The sequence below is a fragment of the Leptodactylus fuscus genome, chromosome 5 (assembly GCF_031893055.1).
Source record: "Leptodactylus fuscus isolate aLepFus1 chromosome 5, aLepFus1.hap2, whole genome shotgun sequence".
In the NCBI taxonomy this organism is placed as follows: domain Eukaryota; kingdom Metazoa; phylum Chordata; class Amphibia; order Anura; family Leptodactylidae; genus Leptodactylus; species Leptodactylus fuscus.
In genome coordinates, this window is record NC_134269.1 from 207,511,484 (window position 1) to 207,539,418 (window position 27,935).

Consider the following 27,935-nt stretch of genomic DNA (forward strand, 5'->3'; position numbering starts at 1 on the left):
AGAACCCAGCAGCGAGTGTTTCCCTATAGTGCCTCCGCAGGACACAGGATGCAATGACATTGTTCTCTTTGAAATCAATTTCCTCCATTCTTGTGATCATGGGGGTCCAAGTAGCCTGGACCCCTATTGTTCTGAAACTTATTTTGGTGGGAGAACCACCAATCCAAACCAAAGCGGACCTCCCCTTTAATGCCGTATATATCAGAGCATGCATTAAAGGGGTTGGTCTATATAAAATTATACAATTTTCCTCAAACTCCCGAAACAATTGTTGTGGAGATTCGGGAACATCTCCCTAAATGACGCGACGCTGCTAGGTAAACTATGTAAATTAGCTAAAGATGTTCGGTAAAGAAGTCGCCTAGTAGGAAAAATCCTAAATTTCAGCTTTCCAGATAACAGACCTGAAAATATTCGGTGCAATTTTTCTCAGCTGACGTAAGCTTGGCGTACACATTCTTGTATTATCAGGGGGGTGGGGGTGGCTGGATGTGGTGTAGAGGGGGGGGGGGGGAATATGTGAAAAATCGAAGACAAAGAAGCGGAGAGCTTTTATTAGGGTGATTACGGTAACAAAGAAGAGGCGGGGGAGCATTCACATATGAGATCATGTGATAAAAGTGGTGGGTCAAGCTTGGCAGGCGCTGGCGTCATAGGCTGATGGGCAAGGCGAGTGCCTAGGTGTGCAGAGCATCCTGCAGGGCCGCCGCACTTGGAAGGAATATGACATTGTCTCAGCCCATCTTCTATTGTTCTTAATGAGAGTCTGGGAAATAGTCAGTGACTAACAGGAGCCGAAATGATCAGCAGCAGATCCTACAGCAGGCACAGCCTCTCCGCCCTCTCCAAGTGAGTTATTAACTTTCTGCAACTGTTCTGGCTCCAACCTGGGCATTGTAAGCGCTCTGAGATTTTAGGAAAGTCATCAGGAAAATGCTTGGGAGGGCTATAACGCTGCAGATGTAGCAGAGCTGAGTTGGTCAATTTGTACAATTGGGATATTGCAACGTGTTATATAGGATTTCATACATTGATATCGCTCAGACAGTATCTAAAAGTTATTAACGTGATTCTGGGGCACTGTATCACTGCAGATGTAGCAGAGCTGAGTTGGTTAGTTGGTACAATTGGGATATTGCAACGTGTTATATAGGATTTCATACATTGGTATCGCTCAGACACTTTATAAAAGGTGTTCGCAACATTCTGGGACACTGTATCACTGCAGATGTAGCAGAGCTGAGTTGGTTAGTTGGTGCAATTGGGATATTGCAACGTGTTATATAGGATTTCATACATTGGTATCGCTCAGACACTTTATAAAAGGTGTTCGCAACATTCTGGGACATTGTATCACTGCAGATGTAGCAGAGCTGAGTTGGTCAATTTGTACAACTTGGATGTTGCAACGTGTTATATAGGATTTCATACATTCATATCACTCAGACTGTTTATAAAAGTTATTGCCAACATTCTGGGGCATTGTATCACTGCAGATGTAGCAGAGCTGAGTTGGTTAGTTGCCACAATTGGGATATTGCAACGTGTTATATAGGATTTCACACATTAATATCACTCAGACAGTATCTAAAAGTTATTAACGACATTCTGAGGCACTGTATCTCTACAGATGTAGCAGAGCTGAGTTTGTTAGCTGGCATATTTTGGATATTACATTGTGTTATACAGGATTTTTAAACATTGATTCCATGCAGAGATTTCATAAAAGTCATTGTAAACATCCTTGGGAACTATACCATTACAGATGTAGCAGAGCTGAGTTGGTCATGTAGCACCATTGCGATATTACAATGTCTTGTCGGTGATTTTATTCATTATTATCACAAAGACACTTTATAAAAGTTCTGAGCACCATTCTGGGGATCTAGAACACTACAGATGTAGCGCTATTGGGTTGGTCAAGTGGCACAATTGGGATATTGCAATGTGTTATATCTGATTTTATACAATGTAATGGCTCAGATACTTTATGGAAGTTATTAACAACATTCTGGGAAGTGATATTACTACTGATGTAGCAGAGCTGAGTTGGTCATGGGCACAATTGAGATATTGCAATGTGTTTTGATACATTGTTACTGCTCTGAGATTTTATAAAGCACATTAGAAACATTCTGGGGAATTCTATCAGTATAGATGTAGTAGAGCTGAGCTGGTCAAGTTGCACAATGTTGCAATATGTTACATGAGATTTTACCAATTTTAATTAACAACATTCTTGGATTGAGCAGAGCTGAGTCGGTAACACTGGGATATTACAATTTGTTGTCTGGTTTCCAACATTATTATTGCTTAGAGATTTGGTATAAGTCATTTGCAACGTATTGACCAGCGATATCACTACAGATGTAGCAGAGCTGAGTTGGTCAATTGCCACCATTGAAACATTACAATGTGTTGTCTGTTTTTTAAATACATCGGTACCACTCAAAATCATTAGCAATGTATTAGGGTGCTACATCACTACAGATGTAGCAGAGCTGAGTTTGTTGGTTGGCACAATTGGGATGTTACAATGTGTTTTCGGTGATTCTACACATTGCCATTCCGAGAATTTGTGAAACATTAGTAGCATCCTGGGGATCTGTATCATTACAGATGTAGCAGAGCTGAATTGGTTTGTGCATAGTCCTATTTTACAACATAGCAGAGCTGAGTTGGTCACAGGACATTTGCATACTTTGAAGTGTTAGCTTTGCTTTTACATAGGTCTACTTCCTAATACAGCCCATGACAATATCAGCTCTGCTACATCTGTATAGGTTGTATACATGTCTTACATGTTTTTGACATGTTTAACCCTTACATTTCCGGTGATAACTATAGCAGGCCTTGTCGTTTATTGGCTCGCTTAAGCCATTGCTCCAACTTGCAGAACTACAACTCCCAGCATGCCGGAGGATTGTTGAGTTGTTGTCTGGTATCAGCAGAAAAGTTCTGTATTGCTGACCAATCACTGAATAGACCCGCCCACTTGACTCATTGAACGAGCCTATCATTGACAAATTTGACCAAATTTTTCTCCACAAAGCTATATATCAATGGGCTCAGCTCCTCTCGCAGATGGCGGCTTCCCTTTAAGGACATGGTTGACTTCGGACTGGGAAACTTGGTCAGGATCAGAAAGGAGCGAATTCGTTTGTCCGAGTTTTCCAAAAATTTTGCGTTTGGCACCCACAGATTATTATTAGACCTGAATAGACCTCAGAGGAAGGTGTGGAAACCCCTAAATAGCGATACCCCCCTTTCCTTACCTCTCCTGGGCTCCCTCGCGGGGTCCGGCCCCCATTCTCTGGTGGCTTTTGGCCTATTCCGGCCTCTAGGGTGAGGGAACTACTGAGGCCTGTGATTGGTCCTCTCTGGTCACATGGGACGCATCATCATCATGGTGTCAACTCATGGCACCGGACACCATGACCACAGACGCCCAATCATAGGCCTCAATGGTTCACCCGGCCCTGTGACCTCACCCAAGAGGCCGGAAAAGGCCAGAAGACCCAGGAAAAAGCAGCCAATAGCAACCAATCACAACGCAGCTTTCATTTTGGATTATGCCAATGAAACATGAACGCTGTGCTGTGATTGGTTGCTATGATTTTGCTGGTCTTGTCCACCCATTGCAGCCGGTTTCGGGTATTTTTCATGGGGGCTAGTCACATGACCGATATTTCCACAACCCTTTTTAACGGACTATCATAATTTAGGTCATGCTCTATTTTTGTCCGTTTTAACGAATCCATTTGTACGCTGTAATATATGAGGGGTCCGTGAAAACGGGCAAAAAACCTGCGCAAAGGTGAATATAGGCCAAAGAACGCCATGTGACCGTGCGACCTCTGCACTCATGTTAGTGAATGGAGTCACAATGCAACCTCAAGGTGATCGCAATGTTGAGTGGCAAAATTTTTTTTATATATACTTTTTTTTTTTCCATCCTGCTATACGTGACACATCCAACCCCCGCACACGTCCCTTATACAATCCATTTTTGCTAATGACCCCCATTGCACAATCATACTTCCATGCTCGGTGTTTCGCCTTTAGACTTCCGTGCCGTGGAGTCCGTGGACTTTGGTAATCTAATTATAATAGGATAATGGGGCAGTGCCCGGCCGGACGACCCCGGAGCCGCCTCTTGTATGGCAGGTTAACCGCTTTATTGCCGCTATGGACTAAAACATAAACCCTGACCTGGACAATGTTGGCTAAAAAGTTTTTTTTTTTTTAGTTCATCCCTTTTGTAGGACGTAACCTTTTTTTATTTATGTAAAAAAATGTAAAAAAAAATTTTTAGTTTTGATTTTCAGGTAAATATTTTGCTTTTTATTATGACCGATATAAATGTATTATATAAGAGGCTCCGGTTATGAGGGTCTGTGATAGATCTCGCCGGTGTCTTATTTAATAAAGATAATTTCCTGTTAAAAAAAAATTCAAAAATTTTTGAAACTTAAAAAAAAATAAAAAAATCTTAACCTTATATGCCGTTACATAGTCCTGTGTTTTAGTTTAGACTAACGTGAAGCGTGTGGGCGGAATTTGGCACCGAGAGTGACGTGGGGAGCTGCGTCACTCTCGGGTCAAAACCCGCTTGCTACGACCGTCACGGTCGCGACTTCCCCCTCTGGAGCAGGCTCAAATGAATGGGCCGATTCTGGAGGGTGCATCGATCCGCGAAATCCGCCTGAAGAAAGGGCAGCTTGCTTCTTTTTTCCGTGAGCGGCAACATCGTAAAAAGTAGCCTGGCGGTCTCCATAGACAACCGTTGTGAGGAGGCGGATTATGATGTGGATTACGCCCCATAATCCGCCACCCCCCTTAGTGCCTGTGTGAACTAGCCCAAAACCGGCTTCACGCAAGCTTTGTACAGCAGCAATTTTTTGTGCTTTTTTTTAAGTGCTGCAAATCCCGATGCCTATGCTGCTGTAAGCTCAGGTTCAGACCAGGATTCAGAAATGCGCCAGCGCCAGTATTTCCTGAAAAAGGACAATATATTCAATCCGTTATTCGTTCCTTTAGTTGACCCAGATCTGTATCCACCATGTAGGGTCCCTTTATTAGGATGCCCTGCTATGGGGTGGACCCTGACTGGTTAAGTGGTGATGACTCGAGGACGTTCCACCGCCATAGTGAGAAGGCGACTTCGTATTATGGCCATGGTCACATGGGCAAAGTGGCTATCCCTATAACAAAAAAAGTTGCCATGGGGTAAACGAACGCCAATCCATGGCAGACATATTGAAAAGCAAAGGCCTGCGGGTTATGTCAGCCATTTTGGCTCTCGCCCAGCTTTCCTGAAAACAAATACAGCGCATGTAAAAATTATTTATTACCCGTGGTGTAATATTTTTTCAGGACATATTTTTGGAAGGCGATTTTTCATTCATTCTGGAGGAGGCCGCTGACACCGGTATGCGTTCACAGGTCACACGATAAGACTCTGGAATTCACAGGAAACTTCACAGCACCTAATCCATTAATTAAACACGAGGGCTCGGGTTTCTGATCGCTTTCACTTTCTGCACTTAGAAGAAGGGGAAATTCTCGATCAAACCCATTTGTTACCTGTGATTCGTGTCGGCCCCTTTAAATATTTTTTTATTTTTTTTAATGAAATTTTAATATTTTTTTTACATTTTTTTAATTTTATGCTAAAACCAATTCCTGACCCTTTTTTTTATCCCTGATGGTGCCTAAGACCAATATCTCAAAGTTATATGAAAATGGGCAGCAACTGGTTAAATCATCCAATAGGTATTTGTGTCAACTTTCCCCGAATGATGTCGGAGGGAGCGAAGGATTGTCCATGTTTGATTTCCAAGTTTCTTTCAGCAGCTTATTCCCTTCTCCCTATATAACACACATGCACCCTTGGCCAAACTGAGCATGCTTGTCTATGAGGGTGTAGGTGCATAGCTAACCACTAGGGGCATGACTAACCAATATATCCACCGGTGCCGTGGCTACCATAGGTGATTGCTATGGGCTCTGGTTTTCACTAGGGGGAGCTCACTGCATACAGATTTGGGTTTGACACTAGCTGTTTGAATCAATCTGCAGTGAGCTCCCCCTAGTGGTGGCTAAAGGCATATAGAATTATATCCTATATGAACTCACCTATACTGATAAATAAGATAAATCAGCACAGAATGTTGGCCCAAAAAAGGAATAACGCCCATTAACTTATAAAGACATCTTGCAGGGCTTTCAGAGGGAACTAACACTAGGGGGAGCTCAAGAGCATAATGCCTATTGTTTTATAATAGAGTTTCTTGTATAAACAGTATGCAGAGGTACCTTATCCTGAAATTTTCACTCTGGCCACTAAGCCTAATAACAATCAGTACTGTAGGGGATTTCTTTGCAGCAGTCACCTAATTTTCATCAAAGACAGGATTACAATAGAAGCTAGCACCTCCATAAATAACACCACTAACCCATCATTATATCACTACTGACAATTGATCATGTCACAATTTATCTCCGCCCATTCCCTACGCTGAGCATGTCTAGGAAATTCTCCAATAGACCTCTATGAGTCGGCCCCAGTTTATTCCATCACAGACAGGATTACAATAGAAGATAACTCCTCTTTTTTAATTTTTCCATAGACCTCAATGAGTTGACTTTAGACTATTGCTGACTATGGTCATGACCGTGCTGTAAAGCAGATCACTAAATGCTGTTAACAGACCGGAGGAGAAGCTCAGACAAAATGGCCACCCCCATAATCATGGACAGAAAATAGAATTAAAAAATCTACAATCGGGGGGGGGGGGGAAAAGTGACAGATTTCACTATCGGCTTTTAATAATTAATTTAAAAAAATCTGGTGACACATTCCCTTTAAGGGATCTTGCGGTAATCTGTCGTAGCGACTTAGGTGAGAATGAAGTTTGGCATAAAACTCTATTCCAGCGAAAAGAAAAACAGAAATGTCCTGAAAGCCGCACCGCGCACCGAACAATGCACTTTTGTTGCGAGTGTTTATTTTCACAACTCGGAGCCCAGCGGAGATCTCAGGGACGTTGCGTGCTGGGACGGGAGCCCTTTCAGGTGAAAGCAGCAGTTTCTCCGAGACCTTGCGGGTAATTTGCAGGAGATTTAATGTGAAATGGTTGGAAGTCAGGAGATGACACCGGGTCATAGCAAATAAACATGTGGCTGAAACAGAATGTGCCAGGGCAGGACAAGGGCCTGTTGTTTGGATGTTTTTGTGTAGTTGCCGCTACGTGAGCGTGTGAAATTTACAGATTTCAAAATGTAATGGGTTTTTTTTTGGTTTTTTTTTTTCAAAAACAGCGCCACTCTTGTTTTGTGGCTGTGTGTGGTATTACAGATAAAACCCATTCAATGGGTCCTTATATAAAGTGGCCATGTACTCTCCTGATATCAGACAGGGTAAATTTTTTTGTCTGATTTTTAGGTGTGATAAGGGGCGCCAAACCTTCAACAACCCCTAGGAAATAGATCATAGTACCCTATAAATTTGGGTTGGACCATTACTGGATTAGAGCCTGGGCCAATTGGAGGATCCTCTGGTACTTTGGTGGTCCCGATCTGAAGGGTATGACTATTGTGCGTGTTCGCATAGGCCTATTTTATTCCTAGCCTATGAGACCAATGATATAGCCGAGCACTGTACAGATTTAAAGGGAGTTTCCAAAACTAAGACTTTAATGACCTCTCCTTAAAGGGATTCTATCATTAGAATCCCTTTTTTCAGGCCTACCACATCGGAATAGCCTTAAGAAAGGCTATTCTTCCCCTACCCTTATTAGTCTTCTCTGCGTCACCGTTACGGTGATATTCCCAGTTTTCACCATATGCAAATGAGTCTCCAGACAGCACTGGGGGCGTTCCAGCTACATCCTCCATCTTCTTTTTGAGACCACCTCTTCTCTGCGTCTTCAACCGAAAATGCAGACTGCACATGTTCAGCGGCCATTTTCCTGTGGCCTCTTACGGGATTGTCCATTTGACCACAGGAAAATGGAAGCGTGTACAACCAAAAGTGCTAACTGCGCATGTGCGGCGGCCATTTTACTGTGGCCTCTTACACGATTGTCAGTTCGGCCACAGGAAAATGGTCACCGCACATGCTCAGTCTGTGCTTGAAGACACGGAGAAAAGGCGGTCACGAGAATAAGATAGAGGGTGTAGCTGGACGCCCCCAGTGCTGTCCGGAGACTCCTCTGCATACGGTGAAAACCGAAAATATCACCGTAACGGCGGCGTGGAGAAAACATCTAAAGGTAGGGGAAGAATATCGTGGTAGTCCTAAAAAAGAACCCCTTTAAGAAGATGTCATTAATGTCTTGGTTTTGGAAATCCCCTTTAAATCTATATGTAACCAAGTACAGCGCTCGGCTATATCATTGGTCTCATAGGCTGGGAATAAAATGAGCGTTGGTCTTGGTTGGTTACCAGTGCATAGCCAAAAAAAACTGGAGTCCCCTCTCAAGAAGAATTGTATTGTCAATACGGAATTGATAGACATGGAGGAGGAGACAACTCCAAGCTCTTCTAACCTTCACGGCAACATGACCATTGAAATTTTTTGATCTGTACCCCCTTTTCTTATAGGTACCCCCTAATACTAGCAGCTCACCTTATAGCGCTAACATTTCATAAGCCATTGTTTTAGGTTGACTGCCCCTTTAAGAACCGAGCGAGTAGAAAATTGGCTTTGCGTGGGTCCTTTAAGACGCAGACGGGAGACGCACAAACTGACACATGAAGGTAATTTAACCTGCCAGAAAAGTGATTGTGGCCAGACATAGCATCTTGGAGGCTCAGGCTGGGTGTGGGCTTAATCTTCCAAGATGACAGAAGAATCTTAATGACTGTTTTCGGTAGGTGATGACAGCCATGGTATCACATAATAACATATAGGCCATGGAATTCCTCTCTGCGGGTGTCCATCGGTGCGCACGTTGCATAGTCCTCCATGGCTGTCACTCGCTAATCTTCTTATTAAAGGATAAGGAGTCTTCTGTCTTAATCTGCAGCTCCTGTTGGGAAGCTACGCCATGTAGTCACTTAAAGGGCCACTGCCCTTAAAATTGGCCACATTATATGGATACAGACGCATGGATATAAATAACCTCTCCTGCCGTTTTGTCTATACAGCTCCTAGGCAGGGCTATGCGTTTCCATTGCAACAGACTACAAACAAACCCTGTGTGTCGTCTGATCTAACAGTCCATTCAAGAATCTTCTGGTACACTCTAAAAGGGAAGGCTAACAAAGCTCTGCGTATGGTGTATACCGATGTAAAACTGGAATCCCCCGGATTGATTCCCAGAAGTTACACCCCTCCCCTCTTCCCCCACCGGCCCTTAACAATTCCCAAGGGGGCCCTGTAGGAATTTCTATTGCAGACTGATGAAATAAAATCCACGTGATTCCTGCTCCCTCTTCTTGACAGTACTGAAGTGATATCCCACTACTTCCTACCCCTTAAAGGGATCCTATCATTCAGATTGAATTTTTTGTCCCCAACACGTAGGAATAGCCTTAAGAAAGGCTATTCGTCTCCTACCTTTAGATGTCTTCTCTGCGCCACCGTTCCGTAAAAATCCTGGTTTTCCTCGGTATGCAAATGAGTTCTCTCGCAGCACTGGGGGCGTCCCCAATGCTGTGAGAGAACTTTCCAGCACGCCTCCATCTTCTTCAGGAAAGGGCTCTTCACGCATCTTCTTCCGGCGCTGGGGGTCAAACTTCCAGGCCTCGGGCAGAGCCGACTGTGCATGCCCACAGGCCACAAGAAAATGGCCGCTTACTTACTGTTTAAGCGGCCATTTTTCTTGTGGCTGCGGGCATGCGCAGTAGGTTCTGCCCGAGGCCTTATGTCTCTAGACTAGAGCAACCTATAGTCTAGAGATGTTCATTGACTTTTATGGAAGAGTGTTGTGGGCGTGCTCAATACCCTGTGCCATGGTTAATGTGCAAGCTGTGACCATCGCCTATTGTGAATGGCGGATCCTATTATATAGAGATAATATCTGTCCATGTTATCTCGCCTGTGGTGACAATGAGATGACCATTGAGACATGATCTCTACAGAACAGGAAGCGTCATTCTACTAATAGGATTTTGGGATGTATTTAATGTAGATAATTAAAAATTCAAATTTTTTTTTTACAAAATATAAAAAATGATCATTCCCTTTAAGTACCCTCAGACCTACAACACAGTCCAAAGCAAGGAGACCCCACCCTGCACTCATGAGATCCAAAAAGGACAAGCCAGTCTTTTTGTAAATGACTTCTGGAATACACGATATCCCAGAAGTCATTGCTCCGCTTCTCTCCTTTATCAATGTTTCACCTAAGCTAAACATATTGTTTCAATTGAGTGCATCAAGTCGTGCAATATGGGGGAGGCGGCGCAGATAACCGCCTGTTCATGACCTTTTACTACACTGCTTTCCAGCACATGCTGATCGTCACAGTAATGATTGTTAGGGGGGGGATTTTTTTTTATTTTTTTTTTATTACACAGACGTTGTCCTAATAAGGGAAAAGATTTCGACTCTTTTGGTGATGCAAGAAAAAAAAAACTGAGCGTGTGACTATCCTGCTGATGAATGAGGACGGGATGGGGCTTGGCCTCGGCCTGGATCATTGTTTTATGGGACAAGTCCCCCCCCTACCCCTCCCACCTGGCTACGACAATGTGTTTTTCTTACCTCGGCATGGATCATTTTTATTCAGCAACAGCGCCACTCTTGGTATTAGGCTGGGCTCGGTATTACAACTAAGAAATATTCAAGATTTAGTCGCAATACTGGTCATGGCCTATGGACAGGGGTGGCGCTGTTTTCTGAAAAAAAAATCCTTAAAAGAGAAAGATTTAAATTTCCTTAAATTTGGAGCGACGAGGGTGTTGACGCTTACTACTTTGGTGCAATGACAGCACCCTTGTTGCTCCCGACAGCTTATAAACTGCAGAGTGCCCCCTTAAACAGACTTGAACAGTGTCAGTAGAGCGCCCCCATAAGCCCTTTCTGAAAAGTTTTACCACCCAAGAGTTTAGGAGCCCAGGAAAGCTTCCCTCGTTGGCTGCAGTGCACATTACAGATTCTTGATCCTATTGATGTAGATTACGGCGATGAGTCCTCTCGTGTGAAATCCCAAATCTGGGTCCTCCCTCGGTGAGTCATCCTGATGCAATAACCTCAAGTGATTTCTATCTCCGGTGAGGTCATCCCAGATACCGCCTGTGTGATAAAGGTGCCCATTGTCAGCGAGGGGGGTAAAACGGAAAGATACGAAATGGTGAAAATAATACAAAAACATAAAGTACAAAAACACCTAAAAAATTCACAAGGGAAATATTTACCTTAGAGACTGCAACGCTTTCGGCAGAAATACCACCCAAATATCAAGTTTACCAGGAGTAGGGGTAGGCTATTTAATACCGTAAGCTTGTGTTGTTACCCCTGGGCTGACACTAGAGACCTCTCTATGCTGGGGGGCAAATATCGAATTTACAAAAGTTGGAACTAGAGCTGTTTGGAGGAGGTTTTCGGAACAAACATGTTGAGCAGAAGCCAAGTGTGCATGTGTGTAGTGGGATCGGGACGTTCGTCTCTGTTTACAAGTAGCCAATATTACGAAACTCTAACTTAAAAGGGTTATCCTAGCACTCCCACCGATCAGAGAATAGAGTAGGAAGCAGACAGCGCTGTTTCCTCTGTAGTGGTCAAACCGAGTACTGCAGATCAGCTCCCAATCAGTTAAATGGGAGCTAAGCTGTAGTGACGTAGTTCAGCCACTACACAGGAAATGGGGCTATCTGCTTCCTGCTCCATTCTCTGCATATCACCTGCTGAAAAGAACTATTTGGTGGGGGCGCCAGGTGTCGGACCCCATCGGATCTAATATTGATGACTTATCCATTTTTATCTCGGAAACCCCCTTTAACAAACAGGGTCCCAATTCTAGGACTTTTATCTATCATCCTTTACATGTGTAATGCTTCAATTTCCCTCCGGAGGTGCTGTAGGCAAATTGAAACAGTTTACTGTTGTTACTGTACGGTCACAGGGCCATTCTTAGAAACAGAGACTGTCCAAAGCAGAGAACTCCTTTAAAGGGGGTATACTGATGAGTTATCCTTAGGATTGGTTATTAATGGGGGTCCGACATCTAGCACCCCTACTCATCAAACGTTCACAGGAGTCGCCAGTGTCAGAACATACACAGCTCCATTCCTGTGTAGTGGCCCCCATTGCAGAATCTTTACCAAGTTCGGTTCCCCAACTATACTGTAACATGCTGGACACCTTATGGGCCCCCTTAGCCTCCTGGGCCCGAGTTCGCCACCTTCAAGTTGTGCCCCTGATGTTGTAGACTCATTTTTGACTCCTAGGCCTGGGAATGGCCTCAGGTGAAGAACTCATAGAGTCAAGTCACAGTGAATTTTTCCTGGTAAGGGCTCTTAATTGTCTGAGAAAGCGACTTGGGCGGAGGCCGCCATTATTTTATATGGGTTACATTGCCTCGCATACATTTTTAATGCAGCAGATTAGGTATCGGCCCAAGTGAAGGAAAGGAAACGGCTTCACCCGAGAAACTGTATCCTTTGCCTCGGAGAGCAGCCGGTATGAGGAGGAAGGAGAAAAGAGATGGATTTCAGGTTTGAGATATTTTTGAGATGTTTTCTTAGCTTTTTCATGTGAAGGCCAATTTTCCCACAAGTCTTCGTGATGGGCGATGGTGATCATTAGCTTCTGACCTTCTGCTGTAGGATACTGGTGGCTGCTTGGATCGGTATAAACGCGTCTCATAAATGAACCTGAGATGTTTGGAGATGTTTTTGACTTTTTGACCCCATGAAATGTTTGCCCTTTGATGACCAAGTAGGTTCTTGGTTTTGCCTGTAGTTCAAAGGTTCATTTGGGCGGTTGCTCCGAGCATCGTCATTGTGTGAGATAAGCTGGTTTTCATAAATTGTCCTCCATTGACTGTTTTTGGGGGTCAGTAAAAGGGGAACATTCCCTCTAGGACTTTGTCTTTGTAAGGTTTGTTGAATACCTTTGTTAGCTATTGGTTTGGTACTAAAGTCTTACTCAGTACTAAGGGAAGCATGAAAAGTTTTGTAGGGTATTATGGAGAAGTAACCATGGGACTCCATAGTAAAACCTTGGAATGGCGCCCCCTCTACATGACCACCTTCAATAGTACACCATGATATCACAATATAGGGATAATACACACAGTGATGTCACAGTACAGAGATAATACACACAGTGATGTCACAGTACAGAGATAATACACACAGTGATGTCACAGTACAGAGATAATACACACAGTGATGTCACAGTACAGAGATAATACACACAGTGATGTCACAGTACAGGATAATACACACAGTGATGTCACAGTACAGGATAATACACACAGTGATGTCACAGTACAGAGATAATACACACAGTGATGTCACAGTACAGGATAATACACACAGTGATGTCACAGTACAGGGATAATACACACAGTGATGTCACAGTACAGAGATAATACACAGTGATGTCACAGTACAGGATAATACATACAGTGATGTCACAGTACAGAGATAATACACACAGTGATGTCACAGTACAGGATAATACACAGAGTGATGTGACAGTACAGGGATAATACACACAGTGATGTCACAGTACAGAGATAATACACACAGTGATGTCACAGTACAGAGATAATACACACAGTGATGTCACAGTACAGGATAATACACAGAGTGATGTCACAGTACAGGGATAATACACACAGTGATGTCACAGTACAGAGATAATACACACAGTGATGTCACCGTACAGGGATAATACACACAGTGATGTCACAGTACAGAGATAATACACACAGTGATGTCACAGTACAGGATAATACACAGAGTGATGTCACAGTACAGGGATAATACACACAGTGATGTCACAGTACAGAGATAATACACACAGTGATGTCACAGTACAGAGATAATACACACAGTGATGTCACAGTACAGGGATAATACACACAGTGATGTCACAGTACAGGGATAATACACACAGTGATGTCACAGTACAGGGATAATACACACAGTGATGTCACAGTACAGAGATAATACACACAGTGATGTCACAGTACAGAGATAATACACACAGTGATGTCACAGTACAGGGATAATACACACAGTGATGTCACAGTACAGGATAATACACAGAGTGATGTCACAGTACAGGATAATACACACAGTGATGTCACAGTACAGGGATAATACACACAGTGATGTCACAGTACAGGGATAATGCACACAGTGATGTCACAGTACAGAGATAATACACAGTGATGTCACAGTACAGGATAATACACACAGTGATGTCACAGTACAGGATAATACACACAGTGATGTCACAGTACAGGATAATACACACAGTGATGTCACAGTACAGAGATAATACACACAGTGATGTCACAGTACAGAGATAATACACACAGTGATGTCACAGTACAGGGATAATACACACAGTGATGTCACAGTACAGAGATAATACACACAGTGATGTCACAGTACAGGATAATACACACAGTGATGTCACACTACAGGATAATACACACAGTGATGTCACAGTACAGGGATAATACACACAGTGATGTCACAGTACAGAGATAATACACACAGTGATGTCACAGTACAGGATAATACACACAGTGATGTCACAGTACAGGATAATACACACAGTGATGTCACAGTACAGGATAATACACACAGTGATGTCACAGTACAGAGATAATACACACAGTGATGTCACAGTACAGGGATAATACACACAGTGATGTCACAGTACAGGGATAATACACACAGTGATGTCACAGTACAGGGATAATACACACAGTGATGTCACAGTACAGAGATAATACAAACAGTGATGTCACAGTACAGAGATAATACACACAGTGATGTCACAGTACAGGGATAATACACACAGTGATGTCACAGTACAGAGATAATACACACAGTGATGTCACAGTACAGGGATAATACACACAGTGATGTCATGTAACAAGCATAATTCACATTATGATATCATAGAGCAAGCATAACTAACACCAGGCATGACATGAAGGACACTGTGACATCACAGCGCAAGGAGAAAAAACATAATGATGTCACCATGCAGGAAAAATAGACTCATGAAGTCACAGGTATAATGTAAATGACCCTTTGCATTGTTCATATCTTTATAGTTCTGCTCATGATGACTACAGACCTTCAGAATATAACGTTTCTTCTGAATCAGTCCAGATCATAATACAATTCTATACCGATACATGTCACAGCCGATTGTGAAAACACAATGCCATTGTACTATACGACCTCCAAATATAGTGACTGTAATCTGCAGACAGCACTACAACTCCCATCATGGTGCTCTGTAGGGTATCCAATAGTTTAGTTACGTCAGAGAATCGGGTGCATCCATTGATGGGCAATGGGCCATACATTCTAAACTTGCTCTTTGTTTTTGCTGTAGAGTAACCTACCAGAGAAATGACGATGATGAAGAAGAAGCTGCAAGAGAGAGACGCCGGCGGGCTCGCGAAGAACGGAAAAGACTGAATAAGGATGATGGAGAGGGGCATGATGGCACTCAGAATAGGTAAATCCAGTTTAGTTATGTTCTCTAGACTTAGGGAAAGCCTAACTTTTTGAATCAAAAAGCCAAGTTGTCTTTGTTCTTTTGGGAGCCATTTCTATTAAGGGGTGGTGGCCCAGGGGAGGTGTAAAACAAACTGATATACTGACCTTCCCTAATCTCTTCTGGGCATCCTCGCGGGCTCCTAGGTGACGTCATGCATCCAGGAGTCACCACTGAAGTCTGTGATTGGGTCACACAGGGCACACGAATATCATGACCCACATCTAGGATCAGATATCTGCAACATGTTCTAGCCATGTACCAAAAGTGCCTACTGTTGGAATACCTCTTATAGGTGTTAGTGGGCTTGATACTACACTGGCCGGCATATACCATGGACACCAGGGTACTGTCCGAATTCCTGAATGGTTTGTCTACTACTTGTCCAATATGGTATTGTGACCATAGCTTGAGTGGAAAGGTCCAGCAAAAGAGATCATGATCCTCCCGTAGACTCTAGATGTGACTCAATTCAAGGTTCCAGTCAGAGCATGACCCATGAGGTCCAGCGAAGAAAACCCACATCAAAAAATTTCAACAAGTGGATCAGTTACTGCTGTGATTTTTCTGGGCCCTTGGAGAGAAGTGGTCCAACTCTGGATAGTTGTTACTTATGGTATTGAGTGGTAAGAACCTGTTCAGGTCTCCTCTAGATAGAGGAACTGGGGTATGGAATTGGCCTGAGGATCATGGAAACAGTCTCGAAGGAGGAACAAAAATTAGGCCTCCCTTTCCTGGTTGGTAGAACTTTGCATTACAATCAGGTATGGTTGTCACTTATGGTATTGGGTGGTAAGAACCTGTTCAGGACTCTTTTATCCAGAGGAACTGGGGTTTGGAATTGGCCTGAGGATCATGACAAGAATCTCGAAGGAGAAACGAAAATTAGGCCTCCATTTCCTGGTTGGTAGAACTTTGCATGATAATCAGGGGTCCACTTTGAAAGATGGAGGCCCCCTCTTGTCTATTGCTAAAAATACAGTAGACAGTAATAAGATATGAAGTCCACCTTCTTATGGTAAAAAAAATTCATGGGAAAATATTAACAAAAACAGCAATCTTTCTGCAATGGCAGAAATGAGAAGCTGGAGAACATCCAGTTACGGGTAACAATGTAAATACGACAGCGAGTTCAAAGGGAGGTTGAAAGTGGCCGTCTGCTCGTATGTCAAACTTTATTTACATAGAATAACTGTACATAAAGGAATTCAAGCAAATATTTTCACGTTATTTATACGTCCAAGGACACTGATACGGCAGCGTTCCGGTGACATTGACGATAGACATAAGGCTTTTTTCACAGAAAACACTTAACTTTGTGGGTTTTAGTGTCAAATGGTTTATGAAACTTGTTGACTATGCTATTTGGAGAAAAATGTGAGTGGAACTGTTGTATTAAAGGGTTTCCAAAAACATGAGATTGACCATACGTACTTGTACAGCCAACATCCACCCAAACCCCCGATGTACATACATGTTCGATTCAACTGAGTGTGGATGTGTATTCAGTAGGGTCAACATTGGCAGCGGTTTATCTCCCGAGGGCCCCATATGTATTCAATGGTTGACCAGTTCTTTGGAAATTGGTGGGTTTGGCCAACATGGTCAGCTTAAGACTAGGGTCCTCCTTTTGATCTTCTGCCTGAGAGATCAAGCATGTTACCTCAATGTAAGTCTTAAAAAAGAATAGTTGATTTTGTTAAATTGTTCCATCGATGGTCGATGTTTCAAATGGGTCAGAACTAAAGACATGCAGTTGTAGACGCATACCATGTAGGTATAAATAGTTATTACCCATCATCTTAAGGTTCGTAGGATGCCTAGTATAGTCAGAATATTGGAATAGGTTGGAGATCATCAACCCAGATTTATCACCGGTTGAGTCAACCTCGTGAGGTTGCCATTAAGGTCGAGATTTCTTGGGTCATGGTCAATAAATGCCTAACCAACTTATCCATACCCAACTTATACTGTTAATTTCTTTAACAGCATCACAGGAGAAGAGACCAAGTCTTCGTCAATAACAAACCCTGACCTTTCGGCAGACGATGAAGCTGCGTTGTTGGAGAGACTGGCCAGACGAGAAGAGAGGCGTCAGAAACGTCTAAAAGAGGCAATGGAACGTCAGAAAGAACTAGACCCAACCATATCTATTTCAGTCGACGAAACTATTTCCATCACAAAAAGTAGCAGAAATGGAGAAAATGAAGTCCAAGAAAACGATACCTCTCCTAAAGAAAACAATACTGACGCGTATAGAGGCCAACATGAAGTCGAAGAGACTGAAACGGTTGACAAGTCCTCTGAGAAGAATGATAGAAAAGAAGAAGAGGAAGTTGAAACAGAACAAGTAGAAACAGAAGAGGTTGAGGTCAAACAGGATGTAGAAGAAGAAGAAGCACCTGAGGAACCTCACATAGAGGAGAATCAGGTAGAAGTAACTTTCCAAATTAAGAATGTAGAGACGTCTAGGGTTGCGGTAGATGGGGAGGTGAGGATAGAGGCAGTTATCTCAAGAGATGACGGTGGGTTTGAGCAGAAAGAGGCAGAAGAGAAGGAGAGGGTTGAGGCGGAAAAAAGAGCTGCTGAAGAAAAAGAGAGGTTGGAGGAAGAGGCAAGGCGGGAGGCAGCAGAGAGAGAAAGGAAGGAAGCTGAGGAACAGGAAAGGCTTGAAGAAGAGGCAAGAAGGGAGGCGGCAGAGAGGGAACGGGCTGAGGCAGAGGAAAGGGAAAGACGTGAGGCGGAAGAGAGGGAACGACAGAGACAAAAAGAGGAAGAAGAGAGGAGGGCAGCAGAGGAAAGACAAAAGGCCGAACAGAAAAGGGCAGAGGAGGAAAGGAAAAGACTAGAGGCAGAGGAAAAGAGGAAAGCAGAAGAAAAGAGGAAGGAAGAGGAGAAAAAGGCAGCAGAGGAGAAAAGGGCAGCAGAAGAGAAGGCTAGGCTAGAGGCCAAAAAGAAAGAGGAGAAAGCAAAAGCAGAAGAGAAAAAAGATGTGAAACCTGACGACAAACAGGTAAAAGGAAAGAAGGTGGAGGACAAAACTCAGCCGGCCTTCCTCAGGAAGCAGGTACATGTTTGCCCCTCCGGCAACTTATTTTGCACCTGTGTTTTGAAAAATGGAATGGCAGCCATAACTTTGGGTCTTGTTCACACTCTGAAAAATTTACTGTCACTTCTTTGCAAATTTGTCTTGCTGACAGCTCAGCCTTGTACTTGCACAGTAACACCTTGCTTACAACTCTCACTGCCAATACTGCATGACCAAATTTCCTCTCTTACCTCTTAGTTGAAAGGACCGTGAGGCATGTTGTGAGATGTTCTGCTGAAATTTTTGAGTGCCACAGGTTTGGTTCGGTTTGGTTTGGCTCACGTTTGGTGTTTGGCCACGCTTGCATCGAGCATTTGGGTGTGTATCACAAGCTTCCATAAGGATTCACAATGTTTCAACGTGAAAAACATAGTTAAATAAAATCCAAAAACATTTCACACACAGAATAGTGTTAAAAAATATGGTCACCAGACCAACATGGGACAATCGAGTTTTGTTCCCTACTCTTTATGCAATGAGAGTCAAGTGATCCCACCAGGTGCCAAAAGCTGTAGCCTGTGATGTTGTTATAAGTATGTTCTGTATGTTCTGTTCTGCTTACTTATTCTGCTTTGTCTGCCTAGCAACAGTGAGGTAGTAAGGGAGGAGGAGCTGAGCTTAGGGGGAGGAGTTGTTAGACAGGGAGCCATGATGGAGCATGGAATAAAGTGTTCTGATCTACAAGAGTAACCATCTCATAGTGGAGTTATTCCAGAAGACCTCCATCCTCACTACAACACTACAATTGGCGACGAGGATTAAGAATAATCAGCTAAAGGTATTTCACTGCTACAGAAAACTGTGTACAAGACTGCAATCCTAGCACCAGCCATGGCCTGCTTACCCTCCTTTGCTGTATTTGATGTGCACCAGCCCCAAGCAAACTTAGCAGCATGCTGGAATAAATGGCTGAAACGCTTTGAGATATTCCTGCAAGCAATGAACATTACTGACAATGCAAGAAAGAAAGCCATGTTATTACACTATGCAGGGGAGCAAGTCTATGATATCTTCACAACTCTGCCCAATACAGGGGAGGACAGTGACTATGAGCTAAGCAAAGCAGCATTAACTAAGCATTTCTCTCCATACATAAATGCAGCTTTTGAAATTTTCAAGTTTAGACAGTCAAAACAGTCAGCAACAGAAACCATTGATGAATATCATGTCCGCTTAAGACAACTTGCAGCTTACTGTGAATTTGCAGATATAGACAAGGAAATTCTGATGCAAATCATACAAGGTTGTGTGTCCTCTAAGTTAAGGAGACAAGCACTCAGAGATCCCACCATGACTTTAACAAAGCTACTGGACATTGCACGTATTCATGATGCAGCAGAGAATCAAGCTAAACTTATAGAGAACACAGACTGTATACTAGAGCAGCCATCTTCTGTAGCAAAGCTCACTCAGAAGCCACATGTGCCTGACACACAGGCTGCAGCCTGCTACAACTGTGGAGGTCCTTATCCTCATCAGAAACCATGCCCAGCAAAGGGAGGAACTTGTCATAACTGTGGGAAACTAAATCACTTTGCAAAAGTCTGCAGATCAAAATCACAATCTTCTTTCTCTGCTAAACAAGCCTTGCCACAGAAAGTTCAGGCAGTGCAGTCAGTGTCCCCTGCTGATGAGCCCTGCAGCACCTACTTATTCTCAGTGACTGAGGGGTCTCACAAGGTGCATGCAATGTCTAATCCCAAACAAGTCATCTTAATACATGGCAATCCGGTGGAGACACTGGTAGACACAGGGGCGTCTGTCAATGTTATTAGTCATGCCACTTATAGCCAGCTAAAGAACAAACCTGCTTTGCAATGTACTAACCTGAAGATATATCCTTATGGTTCAGCTACTGCATTACCCCTATGTGGCAAATTTCAGGCATTACTAACGGCTGATGGGAAATCCATCACGGACACTTTCTATGTAGTGGAGTGTTCTGCAGACACTCTTCTTAGCTGCAATAGTGCGGTATCTCTGGGCCTAGTGAAACTGGCAAACAGCGTAACACACTCTTCTGTCCAAAATGTTATGCAGAAATATCCTCAACTCTTTCAAGGCATAGGAAAGCTGAAAGACTTTCAAGTGAAATTACACATTGACCAGTCAGTCCAGCCGTCAGTTCAACCTCACAGGCGCATCCCATTCCATGTCCGCAAGCTAGTGGAGAAAGAGCTACAAGACCTGGAGACAGATGATGTTATTGAACGTGTGGAGGGCCCAACTCCCTGGGTCTCACCAATTGTTGTTGCGCCTAAACCTAAGCAGCCTGGTAAAATCAGGTTATGTGTGGATATGCGACATGCCAATCGAGCCATTCAAAGAGAAAGGCACATTACGCCTACCATTGATGATATTCTCACAGATCTAAATGGTGCAAAAGTATTCTCAAAAATTGATCTAAAATCTGGTTATCATCAGCTTGAATTGCATCCAGACTCCAGATATATCACAACTTTTAGCACTCATGTCGGTCTAAGAAGGTTCAAGAGGCTGAATTTTGGCATTTCATCGGCTGCAGAAATCTTTCAGAATGTTATCAGGCAGGTTCTTTCAGGAATACCTGGAGTCCTCAATGTTAGTGATGACATCCTTATCTTTGGCACAACCCAAGAGGAACATGACAATCACCTAGAACAAGTCTTTCAGAGACTGCAAACCTGCAATTTAACTGTTAATCCATCAAAATGCGAGTTCAACAAGACGTCATTGAATTTTTTTGGCTACATTTTTTCTGAAAATGGTGTTTCTGCAGACCCTGAGAAAGTAGCAGCCATAACCTCTGCTAGCCAGCCACAAAATGTCTCAGATGTTCGAAGTTTTCTTGGTCTGGTCACATACTGTGGACGATTCATACCTGATCTGGCTACTGTTTCTGAACCCCTACGACAACTCACTAAAAAGGATACTCCTTGGTCATGGACAGTTGAACATCAATCAGCATTTGACACACTAAAGTCCAGTCTTTCTAGTGACACGGTCATGGCCTATTTTGACCCACTAAAGTCTACTGAGCTCATTGTGGATGCCAGTCCTGTAGGCCTTGGTGCAATTTTAACTCAGGTGTCCAAAACTGGCAGTATCTCCACAGTCTCCTATGCGAGCAAGGCTTTAACAGAAACGGAACAGCGCTATTCTCAAACTGAGAGGGAAGCTCTTGCAGTTGTATGGGGATGCCTTCATTTTCATCTTTACCTCTTTGGTTGTCCATTCACAGTGGTCAGTGATCATAAACCACTCATTCCAATCTTCAATAAACATTCATCAAAGCCACCCCCACGACTTGAACGCTGGCTACTCCGCCTGCAGAACTATCGCTTTCACTTGAGATATGAGGCAGGAGCTGGGAACCCTGCAGACTATTTTTCAAGACACCCTTCACCACAGTCTACCAAAGATGACTTGCCTGCCACTGTCTTAGCTGAGGAGCCTGTAAATTTCATTGTTACACACTCTGTGCCAAGAGCAATGACCCTCGAAGAAATTAAACATGCGGTGGATTCTGATCCCCAACTTCAGTTGGTAATTGACACTGTTCGGTCTAAGAACTGGAACTCTTTTCTAGCTGACACTCGTCTTCAACCGCAGGGCCAAACAGCATATTTACAGGCCTTCTTTAATGCAAGACACTCTCTTTCTGTATCTGACTCAAACATACTACTACGTGACAACCGCCTGGTCATTCCTCAGAAACTTCAGAGTAGAGTGATCGATCTGGCCCATGAGGCCCATCAAGGTATAGTTAAAACAAAGCAATTACTTAGGGAGAAAGTATGGTTTCCTGGACTAGATAAACAAGTGGAAGCACTTATTGCCACATGTATACCTTGCCAAGCAACTACGGTGGACCATAGCCGAGCACCAGTACAAATGACACCTCTACCAGACAATCCATGGACTGCTGTGAGTGTTGATTTCTGCACTTTGCCGGATCATTCCTATTTACTGGTTGTCATAGATGATTTTTCTAGGTTTCCAGTCATTGAACCCGTTTCCACCACCTCTGCAAGAGCTGTCATACCAAAACTGGACAAAATCTTCTCTGCATATGGCATACCTGAAACAGTGAAGACTGACAATGGGCCACCTTTCAATAGTGCAGATTTTCAGTCTTTTGCAACTTATCTTGGTTTTAACCACAGGAAAATAACTCCTTACTGGCCTCAAGCCAATGGTGAAGTGGAGCGCTTCATGCAATCAATCAACAAAACTCTTTGGATTGCTACCATGGAACACAAGGATTTGCAGCAAGAATTGTACAGGTTCCTTAGACAGTACAGAGCCACCCCACACTCTACTACAGGAACTCCGCCAGCGACTGCGCTTTTCGGCAGGCCTTTGCGCATTAAGCTTCCAAACATCCCAGTAGTTCACGTCCAGACTCCATTGGTCCTCAATGATTCCCTTGCCAAAGGCAGGATGAAAAGATATGCAGATAAGAGAAGTTGTCGCTTCAAACAGCTGGACGTGGGTGACTGGGTCCTTGTTAAAAGGCTGAGACCCAGTGACAAGTTATCATCCCCTTATCATCCAGAACCCTTTCAAGTCACACACGTCAAAGGCAACATGGTTACTGCTCAAAGCCAGGGTCATCAAGTGACACGAAATGTCTCCCATTTTAAAAAGCTTCGTGACTACAACCCAGGAGCAAGTGCAGAGGAGACAGATGATGAGGACATTTCACCAGGTACAACTGGTTCAGCAACACCAACAAGAGACACCTCCGAAAATTCACAGACTGTTTCTGATAACGAGATGTCTCAACGCTACCCGACAAGGATGAGTCGAAGGCCACCAACGCACCTCAGGGACTATGTTCTGCAGTAAAATTTTCTTTTCAGTTCGGACCTTTTATTTATTGTTCATTTATAATGTTTGCATTTTATTTTATTTTTTTTTTATAAGAAGGGGAGAGATGTGATGTTGTTATAAGTATGTTCTGTATGTTCTGTTCTGCTTACTTATTCTGCTTTGTCTGCCTAGCAACAGTGAGGTAGTAAGGGAGGAGGAGCTGAGCTTAGGGGGAGGAGTTGTTAGACAGGGAGCCATGATGGAGCATGGAATAAAGTGTTCTGATCTACAAGAGTAACCATCTCATAGTGGACTTATTCCAGAAGACCTCCATCCTCACTACAACACTACATAGCCCATATGAGATAACCAATGGAAAGGGGTGTCTGAAGGGACTACCGAAGAAGTGGGAAGACTTGGAGACCCAATCTAGACAGAAAGGGGGGCAATGATGTAGAGGAGTTCCAATAAGGCAAAACCCTTAGGTGACTGCAGTGGATATTATCCATACACTTCAGAGATCACCTCTTGATCTTCTAGGTCTTCTAGATTATCTTAGACATGCCATAGACATTAGTTTTTTGGTAGACTGATCCTACAATTTTTTTTGTTGGAATTTTTGAGATCTACAAGCACCGGCAAAACCTTCTTAGCTTTGAAATAGAGGGTCATGTAGGTAAAATACATACAAACAGGTATATCCATAATGGGCAACCCCGACCAGTGGGCCTGGCTCCTGATACCATCTGATGCAACCCAATGGTTGGTGACTAGATCACTTTGTAGTCCTTTGGTACTTGGTGGCTCCTGGTGCCATCTGACTCAACCCAATGTTTGGTGACTAGATCACTATTGCAATCTTTTGGTACTTGGTGGATCCTGGTGTCACCTGACACAACCCAATGCTTGGTGACTAGATCACTATTGTAGTCTTTTGGTACTTGGTGGCCCCTGGTGCCATCTGACACAACCCAATGCTTGGTGACTAGATCGCTATTGTAGTTCTTTGGTATATGGTTTAGGCACACAAATCAGTAATGCGCACACACACGTCAACGTGCCACCATTTTGCCAAGCACAAGATTGCCTGCAGATGCAAGAACGCACCTTGTCTGCTCGTAATCTCATAGACTTTTCTCAAACCTGTGAAATGTCGCAAAAAAAGGGAGAAGACAAAGAAAATAAATTTGAACCTAAAAAAGATGACAAAGGTCGACCTGGCTTCAAAAAAGAGGAGGTAACTATCTGGTCACGTTTAGCTTTTTTTTTTTTTTTTTTTTTTTTTTTTTTATGCAATTTTTTTAAATTTTAAATTTTGTTTGTGCATAACCAATATGGCTGTCAAAAAATGGCCGCCTCCACTAAACAGAAAAAGAACATTATAGGGAATGAGGCCTACAAAAAAGAGGAAGATAACAGGATCCACTTTTTGTTTATTATGGCGGATTATTGTACCTTTTGGTCTACTTTTCTGTTTTCCCCTTTGTTAAATTTCTCCGTAATACTGTGTACTAGCTTACTTACACCGACAAGTTGTTTCCTTCAGTATTATAACTGATCTTACTAAAAACTTCTAAAACTAATCTAATATTCCATAAAAATGACCAATCGTGCTGCATTACATTTTATTAGAAACACAATAGTGGTGCAAATGGTGTCGCATAGTGTGGTAAGTATAGATTGACTCACCTAGTAGTTAGGGTTCAGCCGATCTTGAGTTTTCAGGATCGATTTTAAAAATCCGACTTCCGATCATTTTCCAGCTGATCCCGATCGTGAATTTTCCTCGATTACTGATCGGGATCCGATCTTTCCCAATCCCGATCGTTATAACCTAGCCACTGCTTCTCTATGGGAAAAGTCACTTTTAGGGGTTGAGCCGATCTTGAGATTTCCAAATCTGATTTCTGATCATTTTCCAGCCGATCCCGATCGTGAAATTTCCTCGATCACTGATCGGGATCCGATCTTTTCCGATCCCGATCGCTCAACCCTAGCCAATGCTTCACTATGGAAAAAGTCACTTTTAGGGGTTGAGCCGATCTTGAGATTTCAAAATCCGATTTCTGATCATTTTCCAGCCGATCGCGATAGTGAGATTTGCTCGATCGCCGATCGGGATCTGATCTTTTCCGATCCCGATCGCTCAACCCTACTAGTAGTCGATCACCAACAATCAGCTGTAATATGTGAAGGTACCTGGCAGCTCAGTTTCCCTGCAGTGCCACCCCAGGCACAATGAAGAATTACACAGTTATCAGTGAAATCAATGGGTCACATTTGGGTTGGGTCCTCCAAAACATGAGACAGTGATAGTGGTAGACACTCTTTATGGCTTCATATAGCACCATATTATGGTATCCAGTGTTGGAGTACCAGAGGATCCTCTGGTAGGCCCAGGCTCTAACACAATAATGGGCCAGCATGAGACTCCGACTTTTGAAGGGGTTATTGTAGGGTGAACCCACCAGATAAATGTATTCTGGAGGCCCAACCTCCAACAAACTCTAGGAAATAGACTATCGGAGACAGTCCAGCACCAAACTGATGGTATCTAGAATGGAACAATTTTACCTCCAGAACCGGAGTCATATGGAGATCCAGCATCGCCATGTTCCTCTAGGGACACTATGTTAGGAGTCTATACAAATTCTTCACCATGTGAATGAGGTCCAACCGGTTTTTGTAGACAGTAATTCTAGTAGTTAGGGCTTTCATTCTGTTCTGCTAAAATCTTACTTCTTCTCTTTTTGGCCTCCTAAACTTTTTCCCAAACAGGTTAAGGAGGAGAAGACTCTTAAAGACAAAGGAGGAAAAGAAGAGTTAAAGGCGAGCTGGGAACGCAAGGCCAAAGCTCAAAATGGAGAAAGTTTACATGAAGCTACGCCACAGAAGCTCAAACATATGGACAAGTTTGGGTAATAAGTCTTCTCCGTAAACCAAACATCTTCATATTTGGTTGTGTTTGGCTTAAAGTAATTGGAACAGGATATTTCAGGCCCCAATGATGTCTCATCCCCTGTTATATCCTCTTCCTCCCCTAAGACTATGTGTGAGGTGACATCCTTCAGCTTGTGTCTCGGCCAACTCTCGCTATATAGGGTTGTAGTACTCACATTCTTCTCTCTCTTCATTCAAAGTGAGTGGAACATGACTAATATTTCTTCATGTTTCCTCCATATTTGGGGTAATACCATATTACCAGATTTTCAAAGATCACATGATTCAAGGAGACTCTTAGATATTGATTTATGGAGTATGTAGCGCTAGAATGAAAGTTTTCTTATTTCTAGAGTATGCTGGGTAATTAGTCTCCTAAAGGTCCACCATAGTCAGGTGTGCTGAGTCCTACAGGCCATGCTTGCTCCACTGGGAATTCTGGGAAATGAATATGCAAATAAGTATTCTTCAATGGAAAAAAGAAAACTTTCCTCTAGTGCCACATTATGGTAGGTGGGACCCTATAGTTCAATGTCTGGCCTTCAAGAAGTCCCTGATTGATGGAGGGTAGACCCACCAACCAACCAGCACCTTGATGATAGACAATAAGCTGTCTAAAAGATGGATGTCTCTTCCTTTTGGAGGAGATATTCTGGTTGGTTTTAATCCCAGATGACTAGACTTCTGAAGACCAAGAACTGATGTATATGGAGGTACCATCTCAAAGGTCGCGCTAATGGAACCGTTTGGCATCCATATTTGTATATTTCCTTACTGGAGAAAAGCTATTTTTTGCATATTTCTTCCTAGGGATCATTGCCCTAAAGATTTTCCAAGTGCCCCTTTATTGGTTTCCCAACTGGCAGTTTTAGGGATTTGTTTTTGACCATCAGGTTACTTACCCGCTTTAGCAAAGCTCTGCCTGTGGGGGAGCCAAATTTAGAGTTTGAGCTCTTGTATGTGTGGGCGGAAGTCTATGCAAATGCCGGAGCATAGACGGATTCTGCTTAAGCTTTGTTGAAGGGTAGTCACTACTTCCTGACACTAGTAGATATTTCTGGGTTGGAAATTAGTTCTCCTCCTTCAGGAGAGGGTCCAAATGATGTTTATTCCCTATCCATATTGGTGTGCCAAGTGCAAATGTTCCATAAGTGGGCCATCCCATCACCTGACCTATGGAAGTTATAATAAACCCAAGAGTTTGACAATAAAACTCTGTCAGCAGCCACCACTAGAGGGAGCTTTAGAGCAAATGCATACAGTCAGGATTTTATAACCATACTCTACATCTATGCACAAAGTTTGGAGACCTGTATCGGAAAAACGGAGCACTTACTGTGATAAAGATATATTAAGAAATTGTTCGGTGCAGACCGTAGATCCTAAAAATGACGTTGTATCAAAAAG

At 43.1% G+C, this 27,935-nt stretch overlaps 1 protein-coding gene across 7 annotated transcripts in view; it reads left to right on the forward strand.

Annotated features, from left to right (window-relative positions):
* Positions 1-27,935, forward strand: part of CALD1 (caldesmon 1) — a 106,520-nt gene that overhangs the window by 64,193 nt on the left and 14,392 nt on the right. For 4 of the 7 annotated variants that reach the window (XR_012716130.1, XM_075275133.1, XM_075275135.1 and 1 more), the window contains 4 exons: positions 15,542-15,667; positions 17,696-18,773; positions 24,754-24,825; positions 26,367-26,506. Coding sequence is in view for 6 of the 7 variants with exons in the window: in XM_075275133.1 (XP_075131234.1) it covers positions 15,542-15,667; positions 17,696-18,773; positions 24,754-24,825; positions 26,367-26,506 (1,416 nt within the window). In the remaining variant the exon portion in view is untranslated. Of the gene's footprint in view, positions 1-608; positions 850-15,541; positions 15,668-17,695; positions 18,774-24,753; positions 24,826-26,366; positions 26,507-27,935 lie in introns of those variants that run through there. The other 3 variants (XM_075275137.1, XM_075275138.1, XM_075275136.1) reach the window with 2 other exon arrangements.